General features: G+C 45.9%; 1 protein-coding gene and 1 non-coding gene across 3 annotated transcripts; one reads left to right on the forward strand and one right to left on the reverse strand.

The window, feature by feature from the left end:
• Positions 1 to 27,492, forward strand: APMAP (adipocyte plasma membrane associated protein). Of its 2 annotated transcripts, XM_005568153.4 has the most exons (9): positions 1 to 189; positions 8,649 to 8,765; positions 11,386 to 11,501; positions 16,474 to 16,566; positions 18,914 to 19,030; positions 20,132 to 20,306; positions 20,838 to 20,972; positions 21,411 to 21,603; positions 26,411 to 27,492. In XM_005568153.4, the coding sequence occupies exons 1-9, from the start codon at positions 95 to 97 to the stop codon at positions 26,618 to 26,620; spliced, it is 1,251 nt and encodes a 416-aa protein (XP_005568210.1). In that variant the 5' UTR covers positions 1 to 94; the 3' UTR covers positions 26,621 to 27,492. The 2 variants fall into 2 exon arrangements, with proteins under 2 accessions (XP_005568210.1, XP_073860722.1); XM_074004621.1 differs by lacking the exon at positions 21,411 to 21,603.
• On the reverse strand, positions 15,936 to 16,042 carry LOC123567418 (U6 spliceosomal RNA). The gene has a single exon (XR_006690325.2). It is a non-coding gene; the product is annotated as a U6 spliceosomal RNA (small nuclear RNA).
• Positions 27,493 to 27,785: the final 293 nt, after the last annotated feature.

Here is a 27,785-nt window from a genome sequence, read left to right on the forward strand (position 1 = left end):
GTCATTTCCGCGCGCCGGGGAGGGCGGGCCTGGAGCGTGAGCCGTTGCTGCTCACTGCGGGGTGGTGGCTGCTGGGCAGGCTGGCGCTCATACCATGAGCGAGGCGGACGGGCTGCGACAGCGCCGGCCTCTGCGGCCGCAGGTCGTCACGGACGATGATGGCCAGGCCCCGGAGGCTAAGGACGGCAGGTAGGCCGGACTCCCAGACCGGGCGCTGGAGCCGGGCCGCGAGGAGTAGAGGGCTATCCTCCTGGACAGCGGCGACGGCAGTAACAGTAACCTGGGGATGTGGTGCAGAGCGCCTTGTCCGAGCCCTCTCGTTTCATCCCCAAGAAAAACTCATTTTTCCGAGGAGGAAGCAGACTCCGACAAGGCGGATGTACCTGCCAGGTCTTTGAGGTTCGGGTGCACCCAGCGCCCAGTCGCGGCGTTATCCTCGGCTCTCCGGGACCCTAGACCGTCTCGCGCCGCTCCTGCGCCTTCCCTCCCCTCACTCCTGCCCCACCATGCAGCGCGGTTGCTTCCTCGCCTTTCCCTCGCTCCCCTCGCGCTGTCATTCCTTTGGCTCATCTGATCCCCCTGGGCACAGCTACCTGGCCAGTGTCTTGCGTCTTCCTGGTCCCCCGCTCGCACTTTCTCGAAGGGAGGAGGTCCCACGAGATGCTGGGGTCCTGCCTCGTTATCCGGCGAAGAGATGGCTTCTACACTTGCTCTTCTGCACCTGCCCCCCTCACGCTGCGTGACCAGTCCTCACCGCAGTTCTTGGAAAGAGTGGAGAACAAAAGTGACATTGTAGGCAATTTTTGTGAGAATTCAGCCTTGCAGTTTTTCCCGATAGGGATGGAGAAACATAGGAAACTGTAGTTGTTGACACCTCAGAATACCAGGTTTTGTCCTTTAGCCTCCTCTACCATCTTCTAGAATATAAGAATGCTATGTTTTGTTAGCTAAAAACTGAATCATGATCCGCAAATATAGATTTCAATGTAAGATACTTAAAATTCGCTTTTCAATTATGTGTCCTGAATTTCATAACTTTTAAGTTTCAGGGAGAATCAAGAGGCCCCATAGACCAAGCTTGAAGCTGTGGAACAGATTGACTTATATTTGATAGAAGTACTGGAAATATTTGTTCAGTAATGTGCCGAGAGGTGGTGGGGTACATATGAATGAGAGGCAGTTTTTGCCCCTGTAGACTGAGTTTATTGACTGATGATGAGAGGAACACATTTAAAGGAGAACGATGGCAGGGAGGAGCATTTAGGCTCTAGAGAAGCAATTTAGAGAGAAGACTTTGCGGTGATAGTTGACCTTGGGCCACTGAAAAGATCGGGAAGATGCTCCCATATATCCTGACCAACCATCCTGGGTTGCCCTGGACTGGGGTTTCCAAGGATGTAGAACTTTAAGTGCTAAACCTGGGCAAACTGGGACAATTTGGTCACCCTACTTACTGTGAATTAATCATCTGTTGATGGTTGAGGAGCCATTTAGAATGGACATGCAAGAATTGGCAACACTTTCCTACGGAAATCTTGAAGACAAGCCATTTGTACCTGAGAAATGAAAGAGCAGTGGCCTGAGTTTGTCATTAGGTGCAGTGCGTTGAAAACCAGGGCATACAGCCCCTGAGAGCACTGGTTAGGTGGTCCCAACTCTCAAGTCTGCTGGCTCACACCTCTGGCCCCAGGGCAGAGCAGTAGACTTAATTGTTTTTTTCAGGTTCTCTGTGGGGATTTCTTCGTTAATGACTAAGTAAATCTGATTCTAAAGTCATCTTTTACTGCTTGATCTTTTCCAGTGTGCCTTTTACATTTATGTTATTTCCTTGACTTCCCTGTCCATGAACATTGTTCCTGTTTCCCTGTGTTTGTCCTTGTTTGTTTATCCCTTTTCTGTATATTTGTAATGATCTCTTTCAAAGTGAAGTCTTGTCACCACCCTTCCTTTCTGCGGTTATTATTGTAATATGTAGCTGTTTTTCTTATTTTTCTTCTGCAGCTCTCCTATATTTTTCATTTCTTTTGTGGTCATTTCTAGTAGTTCATGTAATAGTATTCTTGATTACCTTAAAACTCAAGGGTTCAGCATAAGCCAGGGAAGCCTGTGTATAGTGGGTGAAGTAAAGGAATCTAAATTCAGAAGTAAAAATACGAAACTGTTAGAATAAACTTTAGCACTTTAGATGTGCTAAATAGAATAAAGGAAGCCTTGAAAGACATGTTACTAAACTGACAGAACTAAGACATAGATTTTAGCAGTGGTAGGGACCCCTAGCAATACGTTGGCTGGTCTCCCAACTCTTGGCGTGAAAAGTGGGTGTTTGCTTTGTTTTGCCGATGAGATCATTGAGGTCTGTGTGTGCGAGTTAATTTATATGAAGTTACAGAGAATAGAATCAAAAGAGAAATGAATGAAGAAGGATAGAACTGGCAGCTGGACAATGATTGAGAAGTGTATTTTTTAAATTATGCTTTGGAAATAAGATTTTATGCCAAAGCTCTTGAATTACTGTATTTAAGATATAATGGAGAATTTGATTGGTAAATTATTTTATTCAGTGTGGAACATAGATGAGCTAAGCACTTTAACATACCAGTGCAAGCTTATAATTATTATTTGACATTGATTTCCCGAAATGCTTTAGAAACTTAATTGTATTCTGTGGAACTGTTCCTTTCTCTTTGGAACACAGTTCTATCTAGGAAGAGAACTGTTTAATGTCCGTATATGACTCTTTAGGGATGCAGAATAAATACATTGAGGATTTAATATATTTCAGTACATCAAATTCCATATAATTCTGCTTTTACAATAAACTGAAGGATTTTAGTCTAATTAAAAGTCTCTGCTAGGTCCATTTTCCTTTTTCCTCTTGAAGACTGAAGAGTAAGGGAGGAAGTATGGAGAAACAGATGGGGCATTCAGGAGTTCATGAGGAGTCAGGCAGCTGGAGTGTTTGTCTCAGCTTTGCCCCAGGTGTGTATTTTCAGATAGCTTTTTAAACTTGTTTCTTGATTTCTTAATTTTTTTTCAAGGATAAAGTGATGAATCTAGGAGCCCCAGTTTAAAGGATTGTGAAAAATGAACAAATTCAAGATGCTGTCACTAAAAAAGATGGGTTGATGCTGTTTGACTTTCTCAGGCTTCAGGGATCACCTTGACACTTGAGATTGCTGGTATCTCATGGATTTGGGGCTATCAGGTTTTCCACAACAATCACAGGTAAATTTTGATTTCTTGGAGTCTGCTTGTTGGGACTTCAGTTCAGGACCCAAGGCCCTGATGTCCTGTGTGCAGAGTTAGAGCTTACCTTTCAAAATCAAATTGGCTGGTGAATCTACAGAAGATTGTGTAAATCGCGGCCCAGCCAACAGCAGTTGTCAAATCCTGTTGCATCACTGTCGTTGTGCTCTTGCCTTTAGAGAGTATAGGCAATTTCAGGGTGCAGATGTCCTCATGGAGATGGGCATCCCTCCAGGCTCTTCCGAGAGATCGGGGCAAACAAACTGATTTCTCAGACTGCACCTGGGAAATAAGTTGCCAGCGTTCCTGGATGTGTCAGCACAGGTTGGGAACCTGCAGTGCTTTGTCAGTGAAAATGGATAGGGATCGATACAGTGTCCTTTATTTAAGTTAAAAAAAGAGTAAGAGGGAGGCAGACACCAAGAAAAGACAGAAGAATTGTAGTTAACTGTGAGTTTAGAGGAAGCAACACTGACGAGGGCCTGCCAAAAAGTTAACGAACCTTGGGCTAAAATAAGTGTGGCACCCAGAGCAGGGGTCCAGGAGCTGGGCTTACCTCGTTTATATAACAAGCTAACTCCATTTCAAGTGCTCAGGAAGCACACATGGCTAGTAGCTATTGTATTTCCATCATTGCAGAAAGTTCTATTGGACAGTGCTGCTCAAGGAGTTTTGTTTAAATTTAAGCTAGTATTTCTACTGTGTGAGCACAGAACGTTCCAGTGGAGGCTGGATGCTGATCGGGTGAGGTTGGGGAGATGTTGGTGAAGTTTTGACTGGGAAGGGAGCTGGATAGAGTGAGTGGTGTCCAGCTGCACATGAGGAACAACGGATGAAAGAGTTCGCAGGCCCGCCCTGCACCTACCAAACCAGAATCTCTGGCCCAGGTCATCTTGATGGAACCCATCCAGAAGTTGGCTGCCTTTGGGAACAGTTGCCTGAGTGGCCTCTAAATTCTTCTCCAGCTTTAAGAGAGTGTTACTGCTAGATCCCCCAGCACTGGGACACAAATCTTTGTCTCTGGACTTTTGGCCTGCTTTCTGGCTGTAAGCCCCGTGGCTTTCAGTCCTGGCTGGACTTTTTGTTTGGGACATAATTGAGACTTCATTGTGTGAAGGGGCAACCAGATATTTAAATGGGGTGCCACCAGCTCTGAATCAGATTACCACATCAAGATTTTAAAAATGTAAGCTGCAGTGTGGTAAAGTAGAGGTCACAATGTTGGAGTCAAGACAAATGAGGAAGATCTGCCTTAGGTAGAATCAGGTTAGGCAAGGACAAACAAAGTAGCGCTTTGGCCAGATTGTTACTTTTTGTAGTGACAGTCATAAGGTAAAAATACAATGCACCTTCCCTAGAGGTACTCTCCTCTACTGGGAGTGGGGTAGGTGAGGGCATCAGCTTCCTTTAAGGACAGGAACATCCCTGTTGGACTCAGTACCAGACTGCAGTGAGGGCAGCTCTCAGGGCTGGCAGCCACACATCTTCACCATCCACCTTTCCGTGTGCTTGTCTCTCTTTGGGATTCACACTGTCAGAAGCGTTTCTGTCATTTACTTGTAACCAGCCCTGCTTTATTGTACAAGTACTTCATTTCTGTTGTGTTGGAAGACTTTAGGTCACTTCAAGAAAATCACTTGGGTTGAAGAGTGTCCTAGCCACTGGTGTGGCAGTTTGCATAGTGGAGTCACTGACTTTTTTTTTTTTTTAACATCTTTATTGAGATGTAATTCACATACCATAAAATTAACCTACTTAAAATGTTCAAATCAGTGATTTTTAGTATAATGGCCAGTTTTGCAGTAATTACCACAATCTAAGTTTAGAACATTCTTGTCACTGTCACCTTTCTTTTTAGTTGAAGTGAAATTCGCATAACATACAATTAACCATTTTAAAGTGCACAGTTCAGTGATATTTAGTGTATTCACAATGTTGGGCAACCACCAGGTCTCCCTGCTTTCAAAACTACTTCATCACCCCGTAAAAGCGAGGTGTTTGCCTTGTACCGATTAAGTAATCACTCTCATTTTACCCTCCCACACAAATGTTCAACAGATGAGTGGGGCTGGACATGGTTGCTCATGCCTACTCATTTCAGGGTGCACTTTGGGAGGCTAAGGTGCGAAGACTGAGGCCAGGAGTTCAAGACCAGCCTGGAGAACGTAGCAAGATGTTCTTTCTACAAAAAGTAAAATAATTAGCCAGGTGTGATGCACACCTGTAGTCCTAGCTACTTTGGGAGGCTGAGACGGGGGATCACTTGAGCCCAGGAGTCTCCAGCCTGGTCGACATACTGAGACCGTGTCTTTATATTTAAAAAACAAAAAATCAGATGAGTGGGCAGCAAGTTGTGGTATATACATATGTAATCAACTGGTAAAAGGAACCATGTACATATACATACTGCAACTTAGATGGGCCTAGAAAACCACACTGAATGAAAGAAGCTAGTCATGAAAGGACACGTATTGTATGATTCTGCTTATGTGAAATGCCTAGAATAGGCAAATCACCATGAATTTTCACAGAGCTTTCAAACTCCAGCTCTGAGGGCTCTAGGTCTGGGCATCCTCCCCTCCCTCCTCTTGCTCTTGGCAGGCAGCTCTTCTAATGGTGACTGCAGCCATAGAGTCACATCTGGCTCTCAGTCACGCTTTTTCAGCTCTTGCGTTGTCTGTGGGAAAGCCGCTTGAGCCTTTCCCTGCCCACTTCCCTCATTTGTGAAAGAGAGAGAGACCTGGTTCCATCTGGTTGCCCACGTAAAGCACATTTCTTGGCACACTCTCATTTTGACTGTTTGCCATTCCTCTTTTCCTGGCCCTTACTCCTTTCCCTGCTGCAGACCTCTCAGGTTGCCTGAGCCTGCCATTGTGTCAAGTCATAGTTCTGTGCTTTGTAGACATTTTTATGCCTGTGGTGCTTATACCCTTGACTGATGTTAAGTCAGTCACATTAGAAGAAGATTATTTGGTCCTGGGGTTTGGAGACAGGACTGGGAGGGAGAGGTTGACCTGACTTTTCCCTTCATTCTCACCTGCCCTCTTCTAGGAACTTGGGCTCTCTTGGCCTCTCCCTGCTTGGGTCTGTGGCATTTTGTTTGGGTTTGTACGGCCTGGACCACCTCCTTTCCCAATAAAAGGGGTAAGGACTGTCTATGTGGCATTTTTACCTGGCCTCAGGTGTACGGGGTGAGCTCTGAACCCCTAACGAGTGAAGAGGAGGAAGTTAGGGACAAAATTCATTTTTGGAAGATTATTAGAAGAAAAATAGACACAGAATTCTCATCAGCAAAGGGAAATGCCAAAGGAAGAAGGCAGTGGTTAGCACTGCTCTCGGGCCTGTTCTGCTCTGGAGAAACCGCAGGAGAAACCGGGCCTTGCCTTGATCACTGTGCTTGGAAATGTCCTCACCTGGGTCCAGTTTCAGTGTTTAGAAGCTCTGCTTTCCACGTAACTGCAGGACATGATTCAACCAAGCTTTCTACCACTGTGTTACAGGATCCACTTTGCTCCAGTTTCCAATCCCATGCTCCTGACATCATTCCGCACCCTCCCCAGCAGTGCCAACAGTCTTTGTGCCCAGTTAGGTGTTCTCCAAGGCGATGGTTTTTTCCTGCTATGCTCTTCTCTTCCTTCTGAGACCTCACGAGCCGAGTCTTTTAACATCCATAGTTTTACTACTGTGTTCAAGGAAGTCTAGGCTTTTTCTGTGCTGCTCCTCAAAATTCTTCCTTCCTTCACCCACAATTCTATTCCAAAGCTACTTCCACATTTTTTTAGATATTTGTTACAGCAACACCCCACTTCTAGGGTGCTGGAAACTAGTTTATTAGAAAACTGTTAATTTTTATGGCTGCCATTAACAATTTACCACACAATGAGTGTCCTGAACAACACAAATTTATTATATAATAGTTCCGTAGGTCAGAAGTCCTGGGCAGGTCTCGCTGTGTTAAGATCAGGGTGTCAGTAGGGCTTTGTTTCTGGAGGCTCTGGGGAGACTCTGTTTCCTGCCCACTCAGGTTGGTGGCAGAACCCAGCGCTCTGCAGAGGTGCTGTCCACGTGAGGGACACTTTGTGAAAGCTGCTCCCTCTTCTTCCCCTTGGTCTTTCGTTTGTCTTATTTCCACCTACCCCAGTAGAAATAGAGGGATTTATTTTCTTTTCTGCTTTATTCGTTTGTTAAAATCATGCATGTTCAGGAAGTTACCCTGCCCAACACCCCGTTTCACACTGGGGGAAACTGTGGGTTTTGGAGTGGAGAAACTGGCCTGCAGTTAGTTCCCTGGCCGGTTGTTGGGAAAGAGGACTTGGCCTATATGTTTCTACACCATATCCGGAACAGAGTTTAACACGTCTAAGTGGCAGAAGACTATACTTCTGTCAAAAATCAAACCCTGCCCCCTTAAATCAAGTCTGTTTTGTTAAGTGCGAGTCTTTTTCCTTTGTCAACACTTTAATTTTTTTGATGGAAGAAAAAAATTCTACCTTAGGAACTCATGATTTTATTTGTTTTAAGTTAATATTAATGTCAAGCATTTAGTATATTTGAGTTCAATTCATGTAAGCTAGTAATGATCCTATGAGGTTTATTAGTAGGAAGAGGCCAAATGTTTTCACTTGTTTGCCAGGTGAGAAATACTGTATTTGAAGATTGGTTCAGAGATATTTAAGGCACTACTGGTCATTTGTCCAAAAACTTCACCCAGGATTCCCAGGGAAGCTTTCACAGCTTCCCAAGGGTTTAGGAGTGGTGACTTTGAATTATAATTTTATAGATCCTGTGTAGGTAACTGTCAGTATCTGTCAGACTTCTATTAGGTTGAAGAGCTGGGATTTCCTTTTGATTTCTTAAAAGTAGGTTGGGAAAAGTGATTGGGGAATTGGATCCTCAGGAAGTTGTTCTGTTTCCATTTCTTTCAAGAATTTAGTTGTCTCTTTTATCTGTGAGAATCTTAGGGCTGCACAGTACTGAGTGTTGCTGCTTTGAATCCATGCACGGGAAATCGTAGATTTTGAGAATTACCCACTTTTTCTGTGGATGAGTGTGTATCATTTACATTATTAGAACTCTTTTTCCCCATGACATTTTGTGTTCATCAGTTCTTTGAGTTTGCCTTCTTTAAAACCCTGCTAGAGGATTCAAGATCTGGAAAGTAACTGATCCAATGTATCCCACACAGGGGAAGCTGGAAGATTAAAAAGAAGAACAACAACAAAAGTGTGTTTGCCAATCCTAGCAAACAGTGCTGAAGTTTAATCACAGGCCAGAGGTCGGCCACCTTGCAGTGGAGAAACTGGATGAGTGTCCCTGCTCCTGCTGGGAGGGCTTTCGGACCGGCCAACCTTGTCACTGTCTGAGACTCAGCTGATTGCTTTTGTATCTTTTATTTCTGGCAGCTCCTTTAGCGGCAGAGTTTTCCGAGTGACCTTCTTGATGCTGGCTGTTTCTCTCACTGTTCCCCTGCTTGGAGCCATGATGCTGCTGGAATCTCCTATAGATCCACAGCCTCTCAGGTAGGCTGCCCCGCGGTCCTCAGGAGGGGTTGCTTGACAAAACGTAATAGGCTGAAATAATTCCCAAGGAAAGGAGGGTGATTAAATCAGTCTGATCTGAAAGGTAAGTTAGGAGAAACGCAGTTTTGTGATTTCTTTAGTACTTGGGTTTTTATGCTGAATTAGATGTTACTCAGTAAATATGCATGGTATTTTCCCTGTCATTGTTTTAAAAAAACTGCATAAACCAAAAACAAAAATTCAAAATTAGAGAAGCTTAATAATCATTAGAGACAGTCAACAATAATTCATTTCAAGTAGCAAAAATACACATGAATGGAGCTTCAGTTACCTCATTTAAATTTTATAAGTAACTGATTTTCTACAAAACCTATAATTAGTGTTCATTTTTTCCTGAGTTACCTTTCACCAATAGAGATCTATGAGTAACGCAGTCCATTATAATTTGAAAAAAGTATTGTATATGTAGGGCCCCCTGAAATAGATTCGTGTTTATAACTATAGTGTACAGAGCCAGGCTCTCATCAATGTGACGATCTGTGACTTCCATGTTGACCTAGTTGCAGGAGGGTTGTGCTGTCTGATTCAGTAATTTCCTGGTTCCCCTTGCAACTGCTGATGGGGTGAAGCCATCTGAAGCTTATTGTAAATGAGTTAGTCCATGTAAGGCTTGAAAAACTTCAGATAAGAATCATATCTAGTTAAAGAGTGAATATAACATACTAACTGAATAGTGTTTCATCCATAAAAATTAAGGCTTTATATTGGATCCAATTCACTAAGAATGTAGAGGACACGGTTCTGACCTTAGATTGACATGTGTAGCTGAGTGAACTTTTTATTGTTGGATTTAGAATAGTGAAGGCACAAGGTGCTGTAAACACACAATTTGCTCGTTAGGATTGAGAATGGGTGAAGGACTGGGGACTCTAGTCAGCCCCAGGAATGTCAGCTCTGTAATTCCTAGTGTGCTAGTGGATCCTCAGATGCATTTTTCTGCCTGAGCCATGCCTGAGGACATCCTGTCTCCAAAGGAGGGGCGTTGGGCGGGTGGGGGGGTGGTCCCCTGATGTGTTGAGGGAGGGGCTTTTCTCTTTCTAACCCTTCTCAACAGAGCAGGATGGCTCATTCTACCCAAAGATAAACTGACCTGGGCCTTCTTAGATAGTCCAGTTGGCTAAGGTGGGGGAGTGAACTGTATCTGCAGTTGGGGATTAGAAGCTTGGGTTGGGGGGCTGGCCTTGGAAAAGGAGGCTGAGGTTGAGTTTTGAGTTGGAGAGAGAGGTTGGAGCCTCAGTGATTGCAGACCTTTGATCTCAGGAAAGATGAATGTATATGTGGAAAGAGTGGTGAAGAAATGCACTGGGAAATGGGTTATGTAGCCCTGGCCAGACACTGAAAGGAAGCAGGGCCCACTGGGGATTGCAAGTTGTTTGTACAAAGTGAGTTATGATTGTTGAGTAGAAGAGCCTGATGAGGAAGGAAAGGAAGAGAAGCAGTGGAACCATCGTAGCCAAGAGGGGCCTCTCTCCTGGGCTCAGCTTTCGGAATGGCAGTGGAACCATCACAGCCAACAGGGACCTCTCTCCTGGGCTCAGCTTATGGCAGTGGAACCATCACAGCCAACAGGGACCTCTCTCCTGGGCTCAACTTTTGGCAGTGGAACCGTCCCAGCCAACAGGGACCTCTCTCCTGGGCTCAGCTTTCAGAATGGCAGTGGAACTGTCACAGCCAACAGGGACCTCTCTCCTCGGCTCAGCTTTCAGAATGGCAGTGGTACCGTCACAGCCAACAGGGACCTCTCTCCTGGGCTCAGCTTATGGCAGTGGAACCGTCGCAGCCAACAGGGACCTCTCTGCTGGGCTCAGCTTTCGGAATGGCAGTGGAACTGTCACAGCCAACAGGGACCTCTCTCCTGGGCTCAGCTTTCGGAATGGCACACTCAAAAACAGGAAGATAGGCCCCAAAATACAGAGCAGAAGCAGAAGCCTGTTACGTGACAGAGCTTGGTGTGTCTCACACAGGTACACGGGCCATGACACAGCCTGTGCCCCATGCATGCCATCCCACTGGGTACCGACTCAGCTGCAGCCCTCTCAGCCCACAGTCACTCTGTGGAAGGACATGGTTTCTCTTCAGAAGGGAACAAAAAGTTCATTTTTCATAGAAGGATATGGATGTTTCCAGTCACTGAAAAAATATCAGTTAAAGTCAAATTTATGGTAAAAAAAAAAATAATAATAATAGAGCAGCATTTTGGAGAATGGATTTGGTCTTCTCTATGAAGCATGAGGCCGGGCCATCAGGTGTGAAATGTGGGCACTGCCCCCCGCCACCCTAGGTGGACTGCGGTGGCTATAGGGCTGTGTGAGTCACAGGGGTGAGGAGGTCCAGCTGCCCTGAGGCGTTGGATGGGAATGGGGAGCTGGGGAGGCTGGAGGGTGGGTGGGCACAGGCCCCAGGATGTTCTCAGGTGATATCTTAACCCTTCTATTTCTGGCAACTGAGGATGTTGTTAGAAAGTGCCATCTTTATGAAAGAACCGAGAGTAGGTGCTTGGTACAGGTTTTCTTCACATGTGTATTTATGGACAAATCTCTGGAACTGCATTATTTTGCAGCTTCAAAGAACCCCCGCTCTTGCTTGGCGTTCTGCATCCAAATACAAAGTTGCGACAGGCAGAAAGGCTGTTTGAAAATCAGCTTATTGGACCGGAGTCCATAGCACATATCGGGGGTAAGTCTGAGCTGGGGGTCCTTCCAGGCTGTCTGTTGTCTGAGGGGGCGGGTTCTGTGGGAGCAGCTGCAGTGGCACACTGCCCCTGGACTGGGGCCCTGCACATCCTTCTTAGCTGCGGACATGGGGCTTGGACCCCAGACATTACATGGGAGGCCCTAGTGCCTGGTGGCTCTTTCTGCTGGTCTCATCTGCGCAGGATTGCATGCCGTTTTAGCACTTGGTGGTTTTCAGTTCATCTCTGTGGAGCACTTTGTTGTGCTCAGAGTGTTGTGAAAGGAAAAAGGCCAAATACAGATACTGATGTTTAGTTTATTTATCAAAGTTAAATAGGTATTTGACAGCACAGCATTTCTTAGTTCCCTTTGCTTTGTATAGATTTCACTGTGAAGTGAAGACAAATGGTTCTCAATATTTCCACTGTTTTTTTGTCTGTCTGTTTGAAAGCTCACTTTGGTGGGTACACTTAAGGATAACCATCTACATCACACTTGCCCACACCTCAGAGCTAGAATTGGATCTGGTTCGAATACTTGCATCTCTAGCAACCTTGAGCAAGGCATTTTCTGTTTGTGAAAATGAGAATTAAGTTTTGTATTGGAAAGGCACAGATAGTCACAGATAATTTAAAACTTAATCTGGTACGGGCTTGCTGAGCAGCTTCTTTGGAAGTGCCGCTTGTTATTCCGAAACACACTCTGTTCTCCAGGCAGTAGGTGGCTGTGGATGTGCACACAGGGTGCTTCTGTTGTGCTCTCAAGGCCAGTCAGTGGCCTCTCTTCCAGTGACATTTGACCAGCTTCTTTTGCCCAGGCCCTGCTATTTGACACAGGCCCCAAGGACTGGTCCATTTCTGCAGTTGGTTTGTTTTCTTGGCTGTCAAAGTCATAATTGTTTCAAGAAAAGTAAATATCATGATAGAACTTTGCATTTCTCTTAAAAAGACATTGGCATTTATTTGTGTAAATTTTATAAGCTTTAGCTTTTTTTGGTGAAAAATCAAATATTGCTATTTAAAACTGAAACTTAACAGCAGTTGAAGTGCAAACCAATGATCTTACCTCCCAAAGAGAGCACTTTCCTGCCTTTTTCCTTTTCACTGGGATTACTTCTCATTGTACTTTGTCACCAGGTCCCAGCTTTTTGTCTTTCTTTGGTGAGCTGGTGATATTTCTTGGCCAGGCACAGTGGGGTCCTTTCTGGTGGGTGTGAGCCCCTGGGAGGCGCCCAGGGACCTGCCGCTGCTATCTCTGCCACCTCATTTGGAAGCTGTCCTGGGGGCTGGCTGGCAGGTTGCTGACAGTGGAGGCAGGTGCTAATCTGGGGAGTGCTGGGAGAGAGCAATCACCAGTTATAGCAGGCTTTATTTTTAAGAGCAGTTTTAGGTTCACAGCAAAATTGAGCAGAAGGTACAGAGATTTTCTGAAAAAGAGTTTTTATTATGATTGGGTGTTGCATTTCATCAAATGCTTTTTCTGCACACATGCCATGCACAGCCTCCCACATGATCAACATCCCCCACCACAGTGGCACGTTTGTTACAACTGATGTACCCACATCAATACGTCATTATTACTTAGAGTCTGTAGTTTACAGTAGGGTTCACTCTTGGTTTTATACATTCTATGGGTTTGGACAAATGCCATGTATCCACCATTATGGTATCATACAGGGTGTTTTCACTGCCCTGAAAATCCTCTCTGCTCTGCCTGTTCATCCCATCCTCCAATTTTAACCCATGACAACCACGGATCTTTTTGCCATCTCCATAGTTTTGCCTTTTCCAGAATGTTATGTAGTTGGACTCATACAGTATGTAGCCTTTCCAGATTGGCATCTTTCACTTAGTAGTATGCATTTATTTAAAGTTCCTCCATGTCTTTCCATGGCTTGATAGCTCATTTCTTTTTAGCACTGAATAATATTCCATTGTATGAATGTGCCACAGTTTAGTTACCTACTGAAATACATCTTGGTTGCTGCTAAGTTTTGCCAGTTATGAATAAGGCTGGAACAAACATCTGTGGGCAGGTTTCTGTGTGGACCTGAGTTTTCAGCTCTTTTGGGTAAATACTGAAAAGCATAATTGCTGGATTGTGTGGTAAGAGTTAAGTTTTGTAAGAAACCACCAAGCGTTTCCAAAGTGGCTGTACCATTTGCCTTCCCATTAACAATTAGAGTTCCTGATGCTCCATGTCCTTGCCAGCATTTGGTGGTGTCAGTGTTTTGGATTGTGGCCCTTTTAATAGGCGTGTAGTGGTATCTCGTCGTTTTAGTTTGCATTTCTCTGATGACATTTGATGTGGAATATCTTCATGTGCTTAACTGCCATCTGTATATCTTCTTTGGTGATGTGTCTGTTCAGGCCTTTTGCCCATTTTTGTAATTGGGTTGTTCATTTTCTTATTGTTGAGTTTTAAGAGTTGTTTGTGTATTTTGGATAATAGTTCTTTATCAGACATGTCATTTGCAAATATTTTCTCCCAGTCTGTGGCTTCTCATTCTTTTGACAGTATCTTCTGCAGAGCAAGAATTTTTAATTTTAATGAAGTTTTGCTTTTTATTTCTTCATGTATCTCACCTTGGTGTTATATCTAAAAATTCATCATCATACCCCAGGTGACCTAGATTTTCTCCTATGTTATCTTCTAGGAATTTGTTTTGTATTTTACATTTAGGTCTATGATCCAATTTGAATTCCATTTTTGTGAAGGGTATAAGATCTGTGTCTAGATTTGTTTGCCTGTGGATGCAAACAAATTTGTTCCAGCACCATTTGTGGAAAATGCTGTCTTTTCTCCATTATGTATTGCGTTTACTCCTTTGTCAAAAGATCAGTTGATTATATTTATGTGGGTCTGTCTCTGGGATAAAAGTTTTATATGTTCCATTGATTTATTTTTCTATTCTTTGCTGATACCACATTGTCTTGATTACTGTAGCTTTATAGTGAATATTGAAGTTGAGTAGTTTCAGTCCTCTGACTTTATTCTTTTCCTTCAATATTGTGTTGGATATTTTGGGTCTCTGCCCTCTCCATATTAACTTTAGGATTAATTCATCTGTATCTGCAAAATAACTTGCTGGGATTTTGATTGGGATTACATTGAATCTATAGATTAAGGTTGGGAAAAACTGACATTTTGACAGTATTAAGTTTTCCTATCCATGAACATGGAATATCTCTCCATTTATTTAGTTCTTTGATTTCTTTCATCAGAATTTTGTAGTTTTCCTCATATAGACCTTGTGCATATTATGTTATATTTATACCTAAGCATGCCATTCTTTTGGATGCTAATGTACATAGTGTTGTGTTTTCAATTCCAAATTCCATTTGTTCATTGTTAGTATAAAGGAAGGTGAGTCAATATCTTGCAATATCCTGCAACCTTGCTATAATTGCTTAGTTCCAGAAGGGTTTTTTGTTGTTGATTCTTTCAGATTTTCTACCTAGACAATTATGTCACTTGCAAACAAAGAGAGTTTTATTTCTTTCTTCTCAATCTGTGTACCTTTTGTTTCCTTTTCATGTCTTACTGCATTAGCTAGGTCTTCCAGTGTGATAGTGAAAAGGAGTAGTGACAGGGGCATCTTTGCCTTGTTCTTGATCTTAGCAGGAAAGCTTCTAGTTTGTCATCCATAAGTATGATGTTTTATGTAGATTTTTTTATAGATGTTCTTGATCAAGTTAAGAAAGTTTTCCTCTACTCCCAGCTTGCTGAGAGCTTTTAATCGTGAATGGGTGTTGGATGTTACTAGATGCTTTTTTCTGTATCTGTTGATATGATCATGTGATTATTCTTGTTTAGATTGTTGAAGTCTCTGTGATAGTGGATTCTGTTTCTCCTTGCAGTTTCATTAGTTTTTGCCTCACATATTGGTGCTCTGTTGTGAAGCATATACACATTAAAGGTTCTTATGTCTTTTTGAGGAATTGACCCCTTTGTCATTGTGTGATGCTCCTCTTTATCCCTGATAACTTTCCTTGGTGTGAAGTCTTCTCTGTCTGAATTTAATACAGCTACTCTGGCTTGCTTTTGGTTAGTGTTAACATGATGTACTTTCTTCATCCCTTCACTTTTAATCTATGTATGTCTTTATATTTAAAGTGGGTTTCTTGTATACAACATACAGTTGGATCTTGTTTTTTGAATAATTCTGGCAATGTCTCTCTTTCATTTGGTATATTTAGACCATTTATGTTTAAAGTGATTATTGATATATTGGATTAATAGCTACCATATTTGTTACTGTTTTCTATTCTTTGCCCTTATTCTTGTTTCTGTTTTTGCATTCTACTCTCTTTTTGTCTTTTGTAGTTTTAAACTGAGTATTTTATATGATTCCATTTTCTCTCCTTTGTTAGCGTATCAGTTATACTTCTTTTTTACTTTTTATAGTGGTTACCCTTGAGTTTACTATATACATTTGAAAACTATGGAATGTTTTATGAATTTGTGTATCATCATTGCTCAGGGAGCATGCTGATCTTCTCTGTATCATTCTAATTTTAGTATATGTGCTGCTGAAGTAAGCACTTCATGTGCTATAATTTTCTCCTAAAGGATTTCTGGCAGTTCTTCCCCTTTAGTTGGATATAATCAATATCAGTAGCAGACACTGATGTGAGGTGAATATAAACTCATGCCCCTAAGTACTGAGTGTCAGCTTGAGTGCTTCAGGACTGGAGAAAATCCTCACAGTTCTCATCACTGATGAGTGTCTGCTGCACCCTTGCTCTCAAGTCCGGTTCACACCCACAGGCTGCTTCCCTAGGCCCCCACAGTTTTATCGCTGTAAGTTTTAAGGATTTTTTATATTCCCAGAAATTGCTTCTCTTTCATCTTCAAAATTGGCATTTCCTCTAGAGGGGCAGGGGGAACACATAAACAAGCCCTCTTATAGAAGGTGGCTTAGTCACAGTTCTTAGGCTAACATTGTTCTTCCTCCTTTTTGTGTGTTTAAACAGATGTGATGTTTACTGGGACAGCAGATGGCCGGGTTGTAAAACTTGAAAATGGTGAAATAGAGACCATTGCCCGGTTTGGTTCGGGTCCGTGCAGTAAGTTGGTGATAATCCCCTGACATGTCTCTTCCAGTCTTTCAGAAAGATGTCGGATCACTGTGTGGAACTGCTTTTCCCTAGAATGCCTGTAGGAGAAAAAGAACCTCTGACCATATAGTAGATGGAACATGACGTCACCATGAGCTCTTCATTTCCCTGGTGGTCCTTGGGCCTCATGGTGCCTGATGGTCACCTGCAGTCCCCATTTTGCAGCTGGGCAGTGGCCGTGGCCCCTGCTTGGTACTGCGTGGGCCTCGCCCCTCACCGTTTTACTGGGGTCCCTGTTTACCTTTGCAGTACTTCAGAGGCTAATAGGTGTTATCACAGTGCTGCTGTGGAAAAGCAGGTGGCCTTGTCATTACTCGGATGTGTAAGTGTTATTCTGCCTTGGTCTCAGGAATTTCAGCCCTGTAAGTGAGAATACCCTTAAGTCATTCAAATTTTGGAAAACTAGAGTAGTAGACTCACTGTTTATAACTGATAGTCTATAGACCTAATGGTTACCATTTTTTAATAGCTGGAATGTTTTTATTAAAATGATGCATTTTAATAAACACAAACAACACAAAGGTACAAAGGAGAAAATAAAAATCACCTTAGTCTTTTCAGATGTAATTATTATGAACATTTTAGTGGTTTACTTTTCAGACATCTTTTTGTTCATAGACATCCACACCCACACATATGATGGAATTATACTCTACATCAGTTCTTTAACCTACCTTTTTCCATGCCATTTTGGCAGTAAGCACCCTGCAGTGAGCATCCCCCAGTGAACACCCTGCAATAAGCATTTGCAGTGAGCATCCATGGTGAGCACCTACAGTAGCACCTGGAGTGAGCACCCATGGTGAGCACCCTACAATAAGCACCTGCAGTGAGCAGCCCACAGTGAACACCCTGCAGTAAGCACCTACAGTGAACACCTATGGTGAACACCTGCAGTGGTACTTGCAGTGAGCACCCCACAGTTAATGCCCTGCAAAAGCACCTGTATTGAGCACCCTGCAGTAAGCACCTGTAATGAGCACTTCACAGTGAACACCCTGCAATAAGCACCTGCAGTGAGCACCCCACATGAATACCCTGCAATAAGCACCTGCAGGGAGTACCCCACAGTGAACACCCTGCAATAACCACCTGCAGTGAACACCCCACAGTGAACACCCTGCAATAAGCACCTGCAGTGAGCACCCCACATGAATACCCTGCAGTAAGCACCGTCAGGGAGCACCCCACAGTGAACACTTTGCAATAAGCACCTGCAGAGAGCACCCCACAGTGGACACCCTGCAATAACCACCTTCAGTGAGCACCCCACAGTGAACACCTTGCGATAAGTACCTGCAGTGAGCACCCCACAGTGAACACCCTGCAGTAACCACCTGCAGTGAGCACCCCACAGTGAACACCCTGCAATAAGCACCTGCAGTAAGGACCCCACAGTGAACACCCTGCAATAGGCACCTGCAGTGAGCACCTCACAGTGAATACCCTGCAGTAAGCACCTGTAGTGAGCACCCTGCAGTGAACACCCTGCAATAAGCACCTGCAGTAAGTACCCTGCAATAAGCACCTTCAGTGAGCACTCCACATGAACATCTTGCAATAAGCACCTGCAGTAAGCACCCTGCAATAAGCACTTGCACTGAACACCCCACAGTGAACACCCTGCAATAAGTACCTGCAATGAGCACCCCACATGAATACCCTGCAGTAAGCACCGTCAGGGAGCACCCCACAGTGAACACCTTGCGATAAGCACCTGCAGAGAGCACCCCACAGTGAACACCCTGCAATAACCACCTTCAGTGAGCACCCCACAGTGAACATCTTGCGATAAGTACCTGCAGTGAGCACCCCACAGTGAACACCCTGCAGTAACCACCTGCAGTGAGCACCCCACAGTGAACACCCTGCAATAAGCACCTGCAGTAAGTACCCCACAGTGAACACCCTGCAATAAGCACCTGCAGTGAGTACTCCACGTGAACACCCTGCAATAAGCACCTGCAGTAAGTACCCTGCAATAAGCACCTTCAGTGAGCACTCCACATGAACATCTTGCAATAAGCACCTGCAGTAAGCACCCTGCAATAAGCACTTGCACTGAACACCCCACAGTGAACACCCTGCAATAAGCGTCTCAGTGAGCACCCCACAATGAACACCTTACAGTAAGCACTTGCAGTGCAGTGAGCACCTGCAGGGCAGTTCTAGCTCTAATGCCATAGTCTTGTACAGCATGTTGTATGGGAAAGGATGGATGAGATACTTGGATGCTGAGGACAGCACAGGTAGAATCTGAGACCAGCTACCAATCCCCGTCTGTTTGTTTTTCTAGAAACCCGAGATGATGAGCCTGTGTGTGGGAGACCCCTGGGTATCCGTGCAGGGCCCAATGGGACTCTCTTTGTGGCTGATGCATACAAGGGACTCTTTGAAGTAAATCCCTGGAAACGTATGTGATAATGTATTGTTTCCTTCTATGATGATTTTAGATCTTTTAAACAGTATATGTATGTATAGACTTAATAGGATTTGTTAACAACAGTCTGCTAAAGACTCTGATATTTCTTATTCACTGAACAGTACTGAAAGCATTGCCTGCAAAAGTCAGCTAGTTTTAAACACCAGAAAACTCCCTACCCATGATTGCATTTGGTCCATACCCTAATTTCCTCCAAGCATTTATATTTTAGCCACAGGGTCTCAAAAGGACTTATTTTGAGGAAGTTAGACCTCTTTCTGTCTTTATTTTTCTGTGTGTCTCTCTGCATCTTGTCTTTTGTTTTCTCTCTTTTTCTTCTCTGTGGCCCTCCCCTTTGTCTCTGCTTTTCTGTTTTCTCCTGTAGTTCCTCCTCTTCTTTCCCCTGACTGCTCATGAGTCCCCTTGACCAGACTGTAGTATGTGCTGTGTGTCTCAGTGGAGGTTCCTGCTGGGGAGGAGTCCATTGTCTCGTGCAGTGCACGGGGGCCCGAATGTAGGCCCTGCAGCCCAGCTGCTTGGGGCCGTTCCACTCTGCTGGCCACCAGCTGTGACTGCAGGTCCCTTGACTGCTCTGTGCGCAGCTTCCTCATCAAATTGGGGTCATAGTAACCCTGCCCGTGGGATTGTTGTGAAGGTTTAAAGGCGGTCACACCTCAAGAGTGCTTAGCACTCAGTCCATGTTCTTTCTATTATTTTTCAGAACTTATACTACTGCTTTTTTTTTCTAAAAGCAGATGAGTAGACTATGTCATATTTTTCTCAAATAGAACTACAGCCTGCCTAACACTTGCAATATATGTTATCAAGTCAGTTGACCTTCTAGGTCAGTTGACCTAGAAGAAAGAATTCCTCATCTTTATAGAAAAGATTCTGCCTTTAATGAAGTTAGTCTAAAAAAAAAATCATTTAACACCTAATACTGTTTTTACTATAAGAAGGAATGAATCTTCTGACATATGACATGGAGAAGTTTCAGTTTTTCTTTTTAAATCAGGCTGGTTAATATTTTGAAATTATTGAAAAGAAAGTTCCTAGTTCAAGTCAATCTTTTTCTTTCTTTTTAAACTTCAGGTGAAGTGAAACTGCTGCTGTCCTCCGAGACACCCATTGAGGGGAAGAAAATGTCCTTTGTGAATGATCTTACGGTCACTCAGGATGGGAGGAAGATTTATTTCACTGATTCTAGCAGCAAATGGCAAAGACGAGACTACCTGCTTCTGGTGATGGAGGGCACAGATGACGGGCGGTGAGGCCTTGCTCCAGGTCTCCCATTTGTTGAGTTCACCAGCCAGGCCAGCCACTTCAGCAGGGCCTGTTACTTCTAGGGACCAAGGGAGTATTTTCAGCATCATATTTCAGCTGCTAGTACAGGACCTTAGTGGCTTCTGGAGGCAGGTGATGGATGTCACAGAATGGAACAAGGTGCTTTCGTTTTCTCTGAGGAAATAAAACAGGCCAGTCCGTCTGAGGGTGCAAGTCCAGGCAGTCAGGAGAAACCCTGGAGGCAGGCCGGGGCTTTGAGTTGCCTCTCTGCGGGGGACTCCTGTCCGGCTCCCAGGTCAGCAAGAGAACTTGGGATTCTCTGGAGGGGACACTGGATCTGCTCTGGATGGGGAAGGGCCCCCAGGGGCCAGCCTTGAATCAGGTTTGAGCAGGGGACCCAGGGCCTGTTGTTCCAGGTTGAGGTGGAGTCACCTTCTGTAGGCCCATGCCCTGAAGGCCCAGAGTGGGAGCCAGGGATTCTCCCGCATAACCCTCTGCTTTTGGTGTTCCACAGCCTGCTGGAGTACGATACTGTGACCAGGGAAGTAAAAGTTTTATTGGACCAGCTGCGGTTCCCGAATGGAGTCCAGCTGTCTCCTGCAGAAGACTTTGTCCTGGTGGCAGAAACGACCATGGCCAGGATACGAAGGTGTGTGTGGGATTAGCTGAGCCGTCAGTTGCTGGCCAGAGCACATCATGGCGGGGTAAAGTGGGCATGGAAATGGGATCGACAGAAATCAGAGGCAGCAGTGCACCTTCTGCATGGCATGTTAAAGAAAATTCAAGGGTGCACTTTTCTTTCTCCCATTGCGAGTCATAGTCTGGGAGTGTCTTCAGGCCAGCTGGTGCAGCCCGGGCCCCATTCCCCTGCTGGCAGGGCCTTGGTCATCCCCCGACTTGCCTCCCCTCTATTCATGCTGGGCCCTGTGCACAAAGGTTTCTTCTCAGCAGCTGTGCCTTTGTTCATGATGGACATAGTTAGAGCACTTTCCATATATATATTTGGACCAAGACTTGGTGCTTGGCTAAAATTTTTATCTTAAATTGAGGGGCTATGGCTCACTGTCTGCTTGGGTGAATTTTTCAGAGTCTATGTTTCTGGCCTGATGAAGGGCGGGGCTGATCTGTTTGTGGAGAACATGCCTGGATTTCCAGACAACATCCGGCCCAGCAGCTTTGGGGGGTACTGGGTCGGCATGTCAACCATCCGCCCTAACCCTGGGTTTTCCATGCTGGATTTCTTATCTGAGAGACCCTGGATCAAAAGGATGATTTTTAAGGTAACTATAAAAACTGTTACTCCAAAAAAGAAAATGGAAGTGAATTGAATCATATTTTTTTGACCCTTATAGCTTAAAAATCTAATTCTGCTTGTAGTATTTGGCTCTGAATGACACTTAGAAACACATTTTATTCTTCATCCTGAAATGCAGATTTAAACATTTGGACCCTTTGGTTCTTCTGGTTTCCCTGTTTCTGGGTGTTTTGATTGCCACCCTCACCATCATGGCTCTGGGCATCCGCCTGCCTGTCAGTCTCGCTCCTCCATCTGCCATGGCTGTGCCAGGCCTTCTCTGCTCTCCGCCCTCCTCTCTGCCTCCTCAGGGAAAGAGTCGGAAGGTGCCCCTTCCTCCCCTCCCTGCAGGTGTGGCCACCCCTGTAACCCAGTCACCACAGCTGCCGTTGCGCCTGCTGTCTGCTGCCTTCTTGCAGCCTCACTGCCAGGCACCCTTCTCTATGGAGTTCTGCCCTTTGACCTCCTACCACACCCAAATCTTTCCCTTTAAAAAAAAAAAGTCACCCACCCCCACCAATGGCCAGCCATAGCCCCTTCAACACAACAGCCCCTTCAACACAACAGCCCCTTCAACACAACAGCCCCTTCAACCCAGCCTTTAAAGCTTGCCATTTTCCCAGTGGCTTCCATGAAGCACCCCACATCATAACTCAGCACGTTTACACTGTGGAGGGGTCACTTGCTGACGTGGGCGCTTGTGTAATATAGAGATCTGCTTTTCCAGCAAGCTCCATGTCACAGGCTGAATAGGTATTTGAAGTTGATACTGAATATTTGAACTGATATGGAAATACTAGCTTACGGTCCTGGGGCTGACAGGCAGCAGTTGCTGAGTCCTCCTGCCGGGCTGTGTGCCTGGACCCCTCCTAGGGGCTGCGTGCACATTCTCAGACTGGCTCACGGTCTTCAGTGATGTGAGTTCTGTGGGTTACTGTGTGGGAAGTCCTAATCTGTTGAGAAATCTGTCCTTCTCTTTGCCTTATTGGCTCCAGAGATACCATCTGTTCCTGCTGGCACCTAGGGAGAGGCAGAATAGCAGGTGGGCTAGCACAGGGGTTTTGGAGGCTGCCAGACCAGCTGTGGGACCCTGGGCCAGAGACTTGGACTCTCTGCCTCAGGTACTCTGTAAAGTGGAAAGAATAATAGCACCTCATCAGGTGCTGGGAACATTTAGTGAGAATCTGCACATAGCGCTCTTAGCTTAGGGTAGTGTTAGTGGTGGTTGTTTGTGTCTCTTCCCCTGAATAGAATATGCATACCATCAGAGCAGGTGTTTTTCTGCGTAGTTCATTTGTCATCCTCCACACCTGCAACAGTGCCTGGCACATGTAGGCGTGAGGACGTACCGTTGATTGAGGGCATGGTTAGGGAGGGGGCTGCAAGCATGAGGGAACACGGAATCTTCCTGCAGCTGGGTGAGGAGGGGTGAGAGGGAGAACCACAGCCCCATGGACTTGGAAAGAAGGTTCAGTTTTATTCAAAATGTAATCCAAGTCATTGAAGATTTTTTTGTTTTTTGTTTTTGAGACAGAGTCTCGCTCTGTCACTCAGGCTGGTGTGTAGTGGCACAATCTCGGCTCACTGCAGTCTCTGCCTCCTGGGCTCAAGTGATTCTCCTGCCTCAGCCTCCTGAGTAGCTGGGACTACAGGCATGCACCACCACGCTCGGCTAATTTTTATATTTTTAGTATAGACGAGTTTTCACCATGTTGGCCAGGCTGGTCTCGAATGCCTGACCTCGAGTAATCCACCCACCTCGGCCTCCCAAAGTGCTGGGATTACAACCGGGAGCCACCATGCCCAGCCTGATTTTTTTTTTTTTTTTTTTTTTTAATTTTGAGACAGTATCAAAGCTGTGGAAACGGAGGGTACAAGGGATTTTTTTTCCCAGCACTGTTTTCGAGTTAGCTGCCGGCCTGATGTCCTGTCACTCATTGCAGATGCCTGAGCGTGTGTTTGGCACGTTCTCCTCATTACCACCGGTCGAAACCAGGAGATGCCCACAGCTCCCCTGTGACTGTCTGGTCTGCAGGCCCCATTCAGATTTCGCCAGTTGTCCTGCTGTTGTCCTTTATAACAAAGGATCCAACCCAGGATCAGAAGTGGTGTTTAGCTGTCAGCTCTGTTTCATCTCCTTCAGTCTGGGGATATTCAGCCTGTTTTTGTTTGAAGTTTTGGCCTTGATCCTTCGGAAGCGTACAGGTCAGCTGTGTCCCAGAATGTCCCTCCAGTAGGGTTTTTCATGTTGAGATTCTGGTCTCGTATCGCTGGCAGTAGTGGTACAGCCGTGAAGCTGTGCTCATCTTGACGAGGCTGTCATGAGGGCACAGTATCAGTTTGCTCTGTTGGGGTGGGGCAACTTCGGCCACCTGATTCAGGCGAGGAATGCCAGGTGTCTCCACCTTGACGTGGTTCTTTCGTGTTTAATTACTGAGTCGCTCACGGAGAGAAGGTTTCTGTAAGTAATCATCAGTGCCATCTTATGGTTTCCCATGTTCTTATTGGTGATTATGTTACAGTCATCATTGATATTGATGTTCAGATTACCCATCTGTGGCCAGGAGGAGCCCCTTCAGTGTGGCTTCTGGGCCTTTGGGCATGTCCTGTTGTCTTGGGCTAGCTCCTCACTTTCCAGCACGTAAGTTGTTCCAGGTTCCTCTCGTATTGTCCCTGCTCCAGCTCTGCAATTGGCCATTTCTCCCAGGAGCCCTGGTTGCCTGTGGAGGAGATCTGGGTGCTAAGTGTACTCGCTGCCTTGGGTGTCGCCGCTCCCAGGTCCCCAAGGGACTGCGCTGGCCGTACAAGCACATGATACGTACTCACACATGCCCGCATGCGTAGACATCACACACACACCGCTCATGCTTATGCCTGCATCTGTCATCTGTAAATTGAAAACCATGACAACACCACAGACTGATCCAAGTTTTCTCCCCTTATTTCTCCCCCTATTTGTACCTCTCTAACAGTGAGAAACCTGGATCCCATTGTCCTCCCTAGGTTTACCTGTTCAACCATTTTCTCTGTATGTGACCAATCTGTGGCTTCTGTGCCCTGTCACATGGCCCCATCCAGGGCTGTAGCACCCCATGCTAGGCTGTCCCCTTCCTCCCTGACCGTGTGCTAGAGGCTGCCTTTCCCCTCAAGGGCTGTGATGTCTGCACCAGGCTGTCCCTGGGTGTACACCTCTTCACTTGCATGGGCTGTCACAGCCTGATCTGGGCCTCACTGTGGGGATACCTCCTCACCCCATGTGGGCCCTGACAGCCTGTGCCAGGCCACCGCCCTGAAGGGACACCTCCTTACCCAAGCGGAGTGGGCTGGTCTGGGTCACCGTGGTCTGCCATCCCCTGCACACGTGTACCCTGCTCAGCCCCATGCTCCTGATGGAGTTGTTCAGGCGGGGAGTGATGTAGTACAAAGAATGTTTTTAAAGAGAGCTGCAGCTACTGAAAGGAGAACAGCTTGCAGCAGGTCTCAGCTGGCTGTGGGAGCCTGTGTGGAAGCTGTCCCAGTGACTGGGGAGAGGTGGCAGGGCAAGGCCCAGGCCAGGGACACACACAATAGATGGCAAGACTGGTGGCTGGGCTTGTAGGGCACAGAGAGACCGGGATCAAGGGAGGGCTGGGGTCCTGGCCCTGTCTCCGGAGCTGGGGAGGCTGTCGAACTTGAAGTGCTATTAGAAAGTCCAGGCAGACATGGGTCCCAGACGGTGAGAGACAGCACTGGTGTTGGAAATGGAGATGGCAATTTGAGAGATTTCTGGGAAAGTGACTAGTTGTAATAGTAAGAGAAGATGAGATCTCTTAGGAAGAAGAGAGGAGAGGAGAGCGGGAAGGATCCATGGCCGAACAGCAGGAGGTGGCATTTCGTGGGTAGTGGGAAGCCTTGGGAGTTTTTTGAGCTGTAATGCAGTTGATCTATCGCTGTTGAACGTAGAGTCTAGTCAACTTGTCTGTCTGCTTGAACATTTCCAGTGACTGGGAGACATTATTCATTGGACACTGTTTGGATATTTCCACTTGTATTAAATGCTAGAAATCTGTCTGTTAATTTCCATTCCTTGATCTTAGGCAGAGGAGTGCTTTGTCATAATTTCTGACCAGGTGTCCTGCTCTGCCAGAAATCATGCCTCTCGCCATCTGTTCTCTGCTTAAAACTCTTCAGCAGTCCCATGTGACAACAGTCTAGGTCTAAGCTCTTTTGCCTCCGTCCCTGGAGGCATCCCTCAGGATCTACACACCCCGCTTTGATGAAAGCAGTGGGATTTTGCTGTCTCTTTTGGAAGCCATGTTGTGTGGTCTGTGGACCTGCTCGCCTTTTTTTGAACATGAGCTGCTCTCAAATCTCCATCGTTTGCACCTCGCCTATTTGAAATGTTTTAAACCTAAACAGAAGACTTGTGTATTCCAGGGAAGCTGTGCTGGTTGTTGTCTGGTGGGTGGAGGTCATTCTGAGCCTTGGCTCCAGTGCTGTGACCGCCTTGGATGTGATGTGTCTCTCTGAGTTCAGCCAGGCAGTCCAGAGATGTGCTCATGTTGCTGTCCTTGTGCTGGGGAGCCTCTTTGGCCTGATCTTCACAGGGACAGGGGTGGGGTGGGGTCTGCTTTGGGGCCCCTGGGGCTGGGAGTGGGAGCTGGGTTAGCTGTCCTGTGGGGCACTGCCCTGTGGGGCTGCCCTGTCTTGGAAAGGAGTCAGACCCTTCCTGGATGGTGGGGGCGGCGCGGTTGATCTGTGCACAGCATTCTTGGCCAGATAGTGAACTCTCCCTGCACTGTGCTTCCCTCTAGCTCTTTAGTCAGGAGACGGTGATGAAGTTTGTGCCACGGTACAGCCTCGTCCTAGAACTCAGCGACAGCGGTGCCTTCCGGAGAAGCCTGCATGATCCCGACGGGCTGGTGGCCGCCTACGTCAGTGAGGTGCACGAGCACGACGGGCACCTGTACCTGGGCTCTTTCAGGTCCCCCTTCCTCTGCAGACTCAGCCTCCAGGCTGTTTAGCCCTCCCGGATAGCTGCCCCTGCCATGTAAGCCAGGAGTCTTCACACTAAGGCACCAGGCCTGGTCCAGGAGGAGCTGTGGACACAGTCATGGTTCAAGTGTCCACATGCACTTGTCAGTCCCTGAGGGATGGTGGGCATGGCTGCTTCATCCCTTGAGGATGCCTGGGCCCCATCTGGGCTCATCTTTCTGTTTAGAGGGAAGCATAACATATCTGCCACTGGGAAGATAAATTCATGTGAAGCAATTTTCTCTTAAAAAAAAAACAAACAAAGCTTTCTAAGTACAATCATTCTCTAGGACTTGGGAAGCTCCTTGCACTTGGAACAGGGCTCAGGTGGGTGGAGCAGTAACACACTGCCCAGGAAGTTTGCTGCTGTGGCCCTGTCCTGCGGCCTCAGAGTCCTTCTTTACTATTATATAACGTGCGGTCATACCTTTATTGGGGTGGGAATGGAAGAGCAGAGGGAGGATGGCCCAAGGGTGTTGAGGCCAGCAGTGAGAGCTGTGTAAGCCAAGACTTGGAACTGTGTTCTCAAGGGTTGTGTGGGACGTGGGCTCTCCATAGTGTGTAGGAAAAGCATGTTGACTCTAGTGGCTCAGAGAGGACTTTGCTGGGTTTCTTTCTGTGAATATCTCCGCACTGACCATGCTGGAATTGGATGCTTCTGCAATTTGGGACCTACTGCAGGGGTCCGTTTAGTAACGTCCTGTCTGTGACCTTTGTTGTTGACCTCTAGACCCCAAGATGTGAACAGTGCACGTGTTAATGTCATCTTTGCTCGTGTGTTATAAGCCCCAAGTTGCTGTATATTTTCACAAGTATGTCTACACACTGGTCATGATTTTGATAATAAATAATGATAAATTGACTTCTGCTGATTAACCTTTTTTGATGGTGTGGCCTGGGAGTTTCTTCACTACTTTAATTAACAGTACTGAAGTTTAATTTCATCAGGTGTTGATGTAAGGATTGTCTTGGTGAGGATGATGTTTTAAGGCCAAGTAGTCCATCCGACTAGCTCAGGAGGGAAGCGGCGGGACCTGTCAGGCAGCCGTCTTCGGGCAGGGAGCAGGCAGCCTTAGGCCATCTGCTCTTGACGTTGACTCCTTGTGGTGTAAGTTGATATTACACTTCTCTCCTGTTTCCCAGCCTACGAAATGG

The sequence above is a fragment of the Macaca fascicularis genome, chromosome 10 (assembly GCF_037993035.2).
Source record: "Macaca fascicularis isolate 582-1 chromosome 10, T2T-MFA8v1.1".
NCBI lineage: Eukaryota > Metazoa > Chordata > Mammalia > Primates > Cercopithecidae > Macaca > Macaca fascicularis.

Bases quoted from the DNA above. Each gene is read 5' to 3' on its own strand.
- APMAP (XM_005568153.4), top strand. From the start codon at position 95: ATGAGCGAGGCGGACGGGCTGCGACAGCGCCGGCCTCTGCGGCCGCAG. The intron at 190-8,648 runs GTAGGCCGGACT...TATTTCTGGCAG, and splicing joins CCGGAGGCTAAGGACGGCAG to CTCCTTTAGCGGCAGAGTTT. The intron at 16,567-18,913 runs GTAAGTTGGTGA...TTGTTTTTCTAG, and splicing joins GTTTGGTTCGGGTCCGTGCA to AAACCCGAGATGATGAGCCT.